The sequence below is a fragment of the Squalius cephalus genome, assembly GCF_949319135.1.
Source record: "Squalius cephalus genome assembly, chromosome: 10".
NCBI lineage: Eukaryota > Metazoa > Chordata > Actinopteri > Cypriniformes > Leuciscidae > Squalius > Squalius cephalus.
Window position 1 is genome coordinate 5,883,130 of NC_137131.1, and position 10,830 is coordinate 5,893,959.

Here is a 10,830-nt window from a genome sequence, read left to right on the forward strand (position 1 = left end):
TAGGAAAGACAGAAGCGCATACAGCTTTATATCCTATGCAACAGGAATACAACACTGATATTTCGATAATAGTAAATATTAAATATGGGCTTGAGTAAATCTCATGTCACATTTTACCCCCAAAATCACAAGAAAAATATAATGAGGTCTATTTTTAGGAGCATTAAAAAATAGTCCTAACAACAGACTTTAAATTGACTTGCAAAATATAATTTCAGGTTTTCTTTTTCATTTGATTTGAGTGAAATGTAACCTGGATATGTTTATGATAGGTTTCATGAGATTTGCCCATTTATATATATATATATATTTATCATATATATCAAAGATGCAAAAATAGTGAGACAAGAAAGCTGTGTTGCTTGCATTTGGAGTGCTGAAACTCTTCAAATGTACAGACGGACAGACAATAGCTTTACTTGAAAACTTCATAGAGTTTGGCAGAGGTTTTTGCAAGAATGAATGAGAGAGAGTGAGAGAGAGAGAGAGAGTGAGAGCAAGACAGGACAGTATCTGATCTGTTGATCTGTTTCTTTGCTGTCTGATTTTGGCCAGTAATCTAGAACAGAAATGGATCCCCAAGGACATTTGAACGGGGGCTGAAGAGCGTCTTTTTTCAAAGAAGTGAACATTGCATCGGGATTCAGACAATTAATCTCATTCCATTATTAACAGAACTTCTTATTTGGCTCCAAAAGGAAGTTCCGTAACTTCCCCTGTAACATCACATTCTTCATTTGCTATTCTCCTTGTTTACTAATAGAAAGAAACTGAGGCTGGAGAGGATCTGGCCAAACTGTATACGACTGCGTCAGCAGCAAGTACGTTCCCTGGTCGACTCTGATGGTTGACGACGAAGCTTGAAGCCCTTGACTGCAGACCCATCTGCATCTATAACTGGGATCCTTTGACCTATAAAAGGAGCATAATGACATTAGCTACGTTTACATGGACACCTTTTGTTTCAATCGGAATTAATTCATTCTGATTGATAAATCCGATCTTAGTGTTTACATGAATGCTAAATAAAGTGATCGTGTTAATGTGAGCGTTAATATGTCACAAGCTTTAAATCGGAATTGATTTTTTGACATGCTCACACTGCATAAATATAGTTTCCAGTTGTTTGGGCATACTAACAATTCTTCTATATTGCATCTTTTCTTTGTTTTAAAGAGGAGACTTATTAGTATTTATCTATTTCGGGTCCTAATTAGGAGATGCGAGCACATGAACTGTTGTGCCGTGCTGCTTATTAAGCAGTAAAAACGCCCCTTTCCCCGCCCAAAACAAGGCGCCTGTGGATGAGAGTCTGAAACAAGGACTGGTGGGACGTTGTCTTGCTCCACTTCAAAGACGATAAGTGGAAGGAGAATTTTAGAATGACACAACAGTCACTATTATGACACTTTATTCAACAACAACAACTCCGTGCATCATAAGTCATTACGCCATTTCTACGTCATTGACCATGCGCAGTACTTTCCAGTTTCAGGTTTCAATCCGATTCAATGTTTACATGTCATCTCAATAGGCTTTATGCCCAGCTCCACTACTTCCTGAACTTCAGCCAGCTCCTTTGTTTCCTGTCTGCCATTATTGGACAAACTGATTAATCCAGGTGTGCCTGACCTCAGTAGTCACAACAACAATAATCAGACACACCTGGATTAATCAGTTTGTCCAATAATGGCAGACAGGAAACAAAGGAGCTGGCTGAAGTTCAGGAAGTAGTGGAGCTGGGCATAAAGCCTATTGGATCACAAAATGTTTAAACCACCACATACAATCTGAATGAAATTTTAATCCGATTTGGCCAATTTATTCTGAAGTGGTTACATGTGACTTTTTTATTATGACTGTGCTACTAGTCCAGGTTATTAGGGTCCATGTAAACGCAGCAATTGACAATAAAAATATGCATGAGAAAAAAAAAAAGCAAAAATGATTTGCCATTTCAGTGCCTGTGCAAAAGTCACAAGCATGGTGTCACGCCTGTTCCTTGACGGGGCAACTGCCAAGATCCATGGTAAAAGATCTGTATCCACTGTAACCCATCCACTGCCCTGGGTCCAAGTGGCGAGAACAAGTATCCACAGAAGCACTATTCTCACCACCATCAGGATCAATTATAGATCATGCATTCATTATCATTTTAATAATAAATGGTGTTGCAATAAACAGCATTTATCAAAACCAAAACTGCCTGTGATCAAGCTCAATCTAGAGAAGATGATAACATTTAAAATCACAGGGCTCTGAATGAGTGCTTCTAGATTGTTTGTTAAATTGGCCTTATTAATGACACAATGCACTAATGACTAGTTAATATTATACTCACTTATTTGAATGAAGACTTCATTGATGTTAATTGCATTTTTGGCACTGGTTTCAACAAATATGGCATGAATGGAGTCAGCATAGTCCTTGGCATCTTTCTCTGAAACCTCTCTGGAAAACAAAAAGACAAAGCAACAGAAAATGGGTGAAATAAGAGAGTGGAGTAACAAATGTGAGTAATAAAGAGCAGTAGCAATAGCAGTAATACCACACTAATAGGTAATCAGTTTCATAAATGAAGAATTCTGATATTTCCAAACTCTCAAAAAGTGTAGCATGTTATTACTATTATTATTGATATTTGAGACTAGATACCGATACTTTAATCAGATACCGTGGTTGAGTGAGAGATTATCTGAGTGGGATGAACCTTGTAAAGCTCATGTATTTATTTTTGTGTGATGGTGGTGTATAACTAGCACAGGGCAGCATGTTGGAGGTAAACTTTTGTGTGCTGGTTCTCTGTGCACCTGTCACCTGATCACAGGTGCTGATCAGATTGCACCCGTGCTACACATATCAGGCCGGTCACACTGACAATGGATCAATTTTCCATTGACGCTTTGCTCTCTTAGATTAACCGCCAAGGCAGTGATGTTTTCTTTAAACATTTCGATCAACTAGATTTTTGTTGGTTGTGGGTGGTTGCATACTAGCCCTATAAATATATGTGGTGAAAGTGAAAGACTATGGGATTTTTGCCCGCTTTCTCCACCAACTGAAAAATTGCACATCCAATAAAATATCTAACCCAAGTATGAGTAAAAGTAATGCTTTTAGTTTATGCTTTTAATTAATAGAATTTGAAATACTATTAAGATCTACAAGTAGGGGTAATGTTATCAGTAAGTACATTTCCATGATGACAGTGTTTGAAAGCAAGTTTTTGGAGCAAACCTCTTAAACTTGAAGCAAAAAATATGTAATGAAACAATAACGGCTGTGGATCACCGAGAACAGCACCAGTTGTGCTAGAAAAAGAAATATCTAAGCTTTATGTGCCAGACAGAACAATTGCAAGAATTTTCCCTGATATTTATTGCCTGAATGGCTTGCGGTGCGAACGCTATTCCTCAGATTCAATGTCTCGGTCTTTATGGTTTCGAGAAGTAAAATACAACCACAATGACAGCTGACTAACACTGCCAAAGAAAGCAATGGTGAACCAAGACATATCATTGGACCTGTGGGAAGAGTGAAGCAATTTAAAGTGGAAAGATAAATTACAGACCGCTGAAGAGTGGATTTCTTTTTCATCACAAGTTATGCTTATGGTAACGGTACGTGTGCGATCTTGTTTTCAATGAGTCGAGACAAGTTGACAGCAAATATGTGGGTCTTTTCCCGACGTCAAATTGAGTTGACAGCCATTGCGGGTGCATCCCTTCAAGTTGAATAGAGATGACAGGATGTGAAGTCTTTTGTGGCAAGGACGCTGGAATTCACCTGGCATCAGATAGATCGCATTTGTTGCCAGCGATAGCCACCACTATGTTGGGTGGTCCGTGCTGGCGAAGCTCCTTCACCCAGTTCTTCAACGTCTGGAATGATTCCTAAGTGAGAGATGAAGAGATCTTCAAGACAAGCAATGACAAGCAAACTTTTATGTCATCTACTGCCCCTCATGTTGCTCGAAACCTGTGTGGTCACATTTATTCAGTTGAAAACAAAAAGAGTCACCTAGCAGACTGTCTTCCATTCATTGAAAATGAATGGAAGCACAAAAAAACACAATAAAAGTAGTGTATATGACTTGTGCACTAAGTCTTCTAAAGCCATACGATAGCTTTGTGTGAGGAACAGACTGACATTTAACCCGCTACTCACTGAAAGTCTTACCTCAGCCCATAACTCCTTTAATGTTCCATGGAAAAAAAAGATCTTACGTAGTTCGAGTGACATGAATTTGAGTAGATGATGACAGAACTTTCATTTTTGGGTGAACTATGCCTTTAATAGCTTTACCAGCAGAGAGATTTGTGTAGTAATAATGAAGAAATGTTTCATTACCTCTTTAGTGATGTCATACACAATGATAGCTGCAGCAGAGCCCCTGTAGTACATGGGAGCCAGGGCACGAAACTAAGAGCAAAACAGATAACATGCAGATGTTAGAGAAAAATAATGGCCGAAACTTTTAAAAAAGGGAAAAAAAGCAAGACTTAGTCATCACTGATAACAACCCAACATCCCTTCTTAGGGGCCGAGCGGCCAATCTCAACCTGCATATGCTTATTTTCAGAGCTTTAAAAGAATTTGTACACTTTGGCGGAGGTCTCCTTCGAGTTTCATGCTGAATTAAAAGGATTGCTCAAACACACACACACACACAAAAAACGCATGTTATTCCAACTTGTTCCTTTCAAACAGAACAAACAGACAGCGGTTAGGGAAACCCATGGTGAAAAACCCTAGAAGTGAGCCACCGTTAAAACCTAAAGGAGAATTGTGTTTCAGACGGACAAGCCAAGGGAGCTTGAGTAGAGGAACTGCAAGGAAAGGCATATCAACACATGTGGGAGCCATCAGGGGAAAGATGAGCGCAACGTGTCAGAAGTTGTTAGCGTTTAATCATTATAAAATAGCATAGTTGGCTTGTTTGACCCGGTCATCAAAAATAGACAAAAAAGCCTGATTAATAAAAACAAGCTGGATCCAGTATGCCATTCCACTGAAAAAAAAAGACCTAAAAGAGGGGAAAAGTGGATTATAAAATGAATGATTAAGAGAGAGGGTAGAGAGAAAAGACATGATGAGAAACCCTGACAGGTTTGTTTTTTAAAGTTTAGGCGTGAGCTAGCTTGTGAAATAATCTTAAAATCAAATATACAGTTTAGAAATTAAAGTATTTTTAGGCAAATTTACAGCTTTGGTTAAAGGTTATAAGCTGCAAACATGTTTGTGCTCATTAACAGCATGAGCTGCTAACAGTTTACCATCAATAAAAGTCAATACAGCAAAATGCATAATTGTACATAAATTGTAAATAATATACAGAGGACCCAAAACCACTTGGACCCTAAAGCTTGAGGTGCTCAAATGATTTTGCTGATCAATGAATCAGTACTAACTAGTGAGATCAATTATTTATAACTATACTCTACAAATTAATTTATACAAAGTTTATTATTTAATTTATAAAAATGCTGAATACAAATTGGATTTTAGTTAAGACAACAGGTCAGAGCAATGCTTAATCCATCTTTTTTTGCCATTAAAAATGAGTAAATCAAGTTTGACTGACACGGTTTCTCACATTTATAGCTGTTTTTGGCTGAGTTTGCTGCACAAGGAAGAGGAAACGCTTCAGTTTAGCTTTTGACTAAAATTGCAGGATGTCTCCTTAGACATATCCCAGGATTCCAGACTGTGTGGTCCTTCTCCAACTCTCCTCCAGTCACTCACTTCCTCTTCAAATGTATCTTGCCGTTAAGTCGACTATTCAATTTTACAGACCTCGTGAAATCACTTTACTAGCTATAATATGGAATTTCTTTTCGCCCATTTTAAATTCAACTGTTCAAAGTTTGGGGTCGATAAGATTCTTTAATGTTCTTAAAATAAGTTTCTTATGCTTACCAAGGCTGCATTTATTTGATCAAAAATACAGTACTTTTAATGTGTTTTAAAATGTCATTTATTCCTGTGATGGCAAACCTGAATTTTCAGCATCTTTACACCAGTCTTCAGTCACATGATCCTTTAGAAATCATTCTAATATCCTGATTTGGTGCTCAAGGAACATTTATTATAATTATTTATTTGAAATACATTTTTTGCAATGATGTAAAAGTCTTTACGATAACCTTTGATCAATTTAATGCACCTCCAAAGCCACTAAATCAAAACAAGTACAAAACAAGCCATGTTTCTACAATGCTGTTCCAAAAAGCAATGTGCCGGATAATTATCTAATCAAGAGCTTGACAGCCAGTGAAAAGCCCGATCACAGCTCCCGGCGGAGTAAGGAAACTGTGGACAGAACTGTCTTCTCTTCACAAAAATCACAATAGAGCTTGAAGTTAGAAAAGAAAGAAGAAAGAGCCCTTCCAATAAGAGGGAGGAAGGAAGAGAGACAGATTCTGGCTTCAGTTGTTTTTCTCAAACTCTTATCTCTGACAAGGCCTAACATTTCATCCCATCAGGCTCTGGAGCATCCCGAACAAAGAAAAGCAAAGATAACTTGACCTCTTTAACCACTCATAGGCCACGATGATGAACTTGCACCATCTTTACCGGTGGGAATACATCAAAGCGCTAAACAGGTCCAGATGAGGGTAAAGAGGCTCGATAAGTCAGACTTTCCCATATGCTCAGGCCTTCATATGCAATGGGAGCCAAATATCTAAGACAGATTTATTTTTTTTGTTATAAATTATAATATCAGCAAAACAATATGAGTGAAGATTGGAAATATGTGGCCTTGTCTATATTTTGAACAAAGAACTGAACGTGACAAACCCCACACATTTGTTACATTTAACCAAGAAAGTAGTGCAGAATATATAGCGCAAACCTCAGTAAATAACCTTGCATGATTCATTTAAAAACTCTTCTCCCATAAATGTTGCATCAGAAAGGGAACTTGAACAAATGCATAATATGCAATAAGTTCAGCTTGCAAAAAATAACCCTGTATATGCCTTTTCAGCACAATTTTTTCACTGCGTGTCTTTAGTAAATCCTGACAGTAGTTTTTTAACAGCAAAAGAGGGTTTGGACTTGCGCAAGCTGTTAGTAAATCTGGCCTATGGTATGATACTATTTTTTCTAACAGCTTGTGTGGGCCGCTTGGCATTCTACATTTAGCTTCACATAACATCACAGACAAACATGAGAGGAGATCATATTCCAAACAGCCTCAAGACTGCCGTTAAATTGTGAGCGGTGATAAACATCTCAAAATATGAGATGTCATCCGTACTCTTCAGCTGTCTCTCCTAACGTAGAACGTTTTGGGGGAGAAGAGCGTATCTAGCTATATGAAGAAAAACAGCCCCTTTCAAATGACATTAAACTGTCTCTCGCTCAAATGCATGCCTGCATAATAGTGAGAGAATGCATGCAATACTGCCCTCTGCCTGAACTATAAAGACACTGCAAAAACAAAAAGTGAAAAAGCTTGTTTGTCACCCAAGTGTGTGTGTGTGTGTGTGTAGTGATTGTTGCTGTGTTTACCCTTTCTTGTCCTGCTGTGTCCCATATCAGGAATTTGTGAAGCTCATTTTGGTACTGCACAGTCTTTGTCATAAATGATGCCCTGAAAATAAAATGCACATTAATTAATTAATAATTTTAAGCACACACTATACAAATAGGTCTGCATGGAATCTGAGACATCTGCAGATCTCATGTATTAAATATTTTTGGCAAATTTTACAATGCATTTAGCTGCCAATAAGCTTTGTTTAATATATTTTTTTTACAATATAAGAAAATGTGTGTCATGTGGACCTACTTATAGACATCTTTAGAAAGTTTACAAGTGTCTTGCCAGGTGCAGATACACACAAATTGTTTTATGTTCTTTATATGTGTTGTTATGCCCCTGTCAACTTAAAAATCAGGTTTTCTGTTATGCATTGAAACATCAATTAGAACTGGTTAAAATAACAATATGCAACCATATTTTTTAGGGCTGGGATTTGACACAAATTTCACGATTTGATTCTATTGATTCACAAGCTTGAAATTTAATATTGATTAATTGGGGCCTATCAGGTACAGGTACAAACTTCCTCAAGAATAAAATATCTCTCAACTAATGCAGTAAACTATACAGGGAACCCTAGTTGGTGTATCACTTTATTAAAGGCTTAAATAAAATGATTTGAAGGTCAAATTACACATACACTGAAATTACACATAGCCTAAAGAAGCTTTTATAATAATAACATTATAATACATTTCTAATGATGTTTTAAAAAAATATATAAAAAAATATTGAAATGGTGGCTGTCATAAAAACATGACATTCATTAAATATTACATTATAACATTCATTAAATATTGAAGAACAAGTTGAGTAAAAATACAATGAATATGCAATATTGTGCATATTTAACAAAATGCTTGCCATAATGAGTTTTTGGACACTGAATGGCTTCGCTTTAACTGAAGGCGCTAGCAATCTGTCATGCCACATTAAAGAGCGCCAAAACGGTATTTATTGTTTAAATTTCATAATAAATTTGACAGAATTAGAAAGCTGAGACTTTGTTTCCTATCAGAAGTAACGAAACACAAAGCTTTTTATAATTTATTGGATGGAAAGAGCACTACAAAACTCATTCATCATTCACAGAATTCATTCATCATTTGAAAACAACATAGACTGAAAAATCGGTTCTTCAAAATGATAATGCATTAAAATCGAGAAATCAGTATTTTTAACCCAGCCCTATTAAAACTGTGTGTTTGGGATTCACAGTAGTTGAATTATAGCTGCATAATTTTCAGATATTATTTAAATTAGAAACCTAAAGTTTAGGAACTTTAGAAAAGCATGATTTCCCTTTTAGCAATATTACCATAGTTTGTGGGCTAGCAGGGAACTGACTAGCCTAGAAATGACTGGCCTGACTGGGACAGCAGAAAAATCTTTATTGTTGAGCCATGAAATGTGTGTCAATTGAATTTAGACTTATGTAACTGAATTAAAAGAGGTCACATGTTAAATCTTTAACACACTGTGATGCAACTTGCATTACACAATCGATGCTGAATATTAAATCACTTGAAGGAAAGAGAATCTGTATTAAATTCAGACTTCTCAGCACCACCAGGGAAGTCCCAGATGCTGGTTAACAGATCTTGTTTTCTTATTTAAGAGATTGAATTATTATCGTAACATTGTTAAAGCAAATAATCCATCAAGGTTTTTTTTTGTTTTTTTTATACAAAGCTTTCTGACTCTAATCCAGAGGACATTTCAACACACTAAGTATCAATTTGTTTTGCCTGAAACATCTTCCATTTCAGTGCATGTCACGGCTTGCTGCGTTTGCTATGTGGAAATCCTTCAAAAAGTGCAGGTTTTTTCTTATTTTACAGTGCATCACAGTCAGCCTGACCTCCCAGTAAGCATGTTTTGCAGTAAGCTTACCCAATTGTGGGATTAATGTTGGGATCAAAACTATCCTCCACAAACCTCCACACGATACTCGACTTTCCAACTCCTGTATCCTAGGACACAAGATAAAAATCACATATATATATATATTTTATTAAACACATAATTCACTTTTGATGCAGTTTTCCATAATAAAAAATACGATTAAAAGTGTATATATTTGTTTTTTGTCAAATGTTCTGATAATATTACATGGTTTTAATATAATAAAACAATCAATATAATTAGATTTTTTTTAAACTTTTATATGAAGTGTAGAATGTCACACTGCCAGATTCTGCTTGGCTTGGCATGTTAACTACCCGTTTACAAATCACATGACTAAAAGGACACATTTATTGTCAATATATGTGTAAATATAGGTAATAGTACAAACATTGTCAAATGAAATCCTTGAGCAGTAAATACACCCTATATGCATCTACTGAACAATTTTTTTTAAACTCTCTAGACATTTATCATCCACTTATGAATGGGTGGTAAAATACGTCATCGTCCACAAATGTTACTGTAATGCTTAAGAAATCCCCAAAGCTTGCACAACAGGTAAAACCACTGACACACTTTATTGCAAGTTATAGCATACAATAACACAGTTATGATCGATCATCAAAAGAGAAATAACAACATCAAATATTGCACCAAAACTGCAATCCATAATAGCAACGTCGAGTCGTAAAAAGTGAATATAAATCTTACCCCAAGAAGGCATACTTTCAACTCTCTTAGCGACATGATGACCTCCAAACTAATGAAAACTTCCCAATCATTCCAAATAGTTTCATAAACCTGATCAGCAACTATTTCTTTTTGACGTAAGAAAAAAACACACACACAATCTCTATCTATACACTAGTGTCGGATATCCACTGCTTTATGATGGTATAAGAAGGCGACGTGGAATACTGACATAACGCGTAAAGCTTCTTATAATATGAGGACTGAAATGGTATATTAATGATCGATTAGTTGCGATAATAGCTGCTCGCTGATCGCCATCTTGAACTCCGGTTGACGAGTCTAGTTATGAAAAGTCATTCCCGCGAATCGGTTCTTTCGAACGGTTCGTTTCAATGAACCGTTCAAAAACTGTTTTTGCAACGTAATTACGTCATAGCGTGGAAAAACATATATTACACGCTTAAATAATAATAAAAAACGCTTAAATAAAGCCCTCTTGGCCATATAAATGTATATATGGCTGCTTTTACATGTTCTATTATGTTTTAATATCAGTTTTAATTTATCGTTATTTCATGTAGGCTACCCAAGTTCATGATTATTTGGATGGCTGTGCGTTTACACTTCAGCAAATTTACAGATTAATACCTCCATCAATGTGGCTGGGTGAATCTTAA

The 10,830-nt window shown here is 36.3% G+C and overlaps 1 protein-coding gene across 1 annotated transcript; it reads right to left on the minus strand.

Annotated features, from left to right (window-relative positions):
• Window positions 1-341: 341 nt before the first annotated feature.
• On the minus strand, window positions 342-10,481 carry rab22a (RAB22A, member RAS oncogene family). Its single transcript, XM_079882800.1, has 7 exons — window positions 10,172-10,481; window positions 9,446-9,525; window positions 7,519-7,600; window positions 4,351-4,422; window positions 3,787-3,893; window positions 2,342-2,451; window positions 342-912 (listed from the first exon to the last, which is right to left on the minus strand). The coding sequence occupies exons 1-7, from the start codon at window positions 10,205-10,207 to the stop codon at window positions 812-814; spliced, it is 588 nt and encodes a 195-aa protein (XP_079738926.1). The 5' UTR covers window positions 10,208-10,481; the 3' UTR covers window positions 342-811.
• Between the last annotated feature and the right edge of the window lie 349 nt (window positions 10,482-10,830).

Excerpts from the sequence above, each read along its gene's own strand:
- rab22a (XM_079882800.1), bottom strand. The coding sequence starts at position 10,207 with ATGTCGCTAAGAGAGTTGAAAGTATGCCTTCTTGGG. Across the intron at positions 9,526-10,171 it reads TGAAAGTATGCCTTCTTGGG|GATACAGGAGTTGGAAAGTC; the intron begins GTAAGATTTATA and ends CTTGTGTCCTAG. Across the intron at positions 4,423-7,518 it reads ACACAGCAGGACAAGAAAGG|TTTCGTGCCCTGGCTCCCAT; the intron begins GTAAACACAGCA and ends TTTTGCTCTTAG.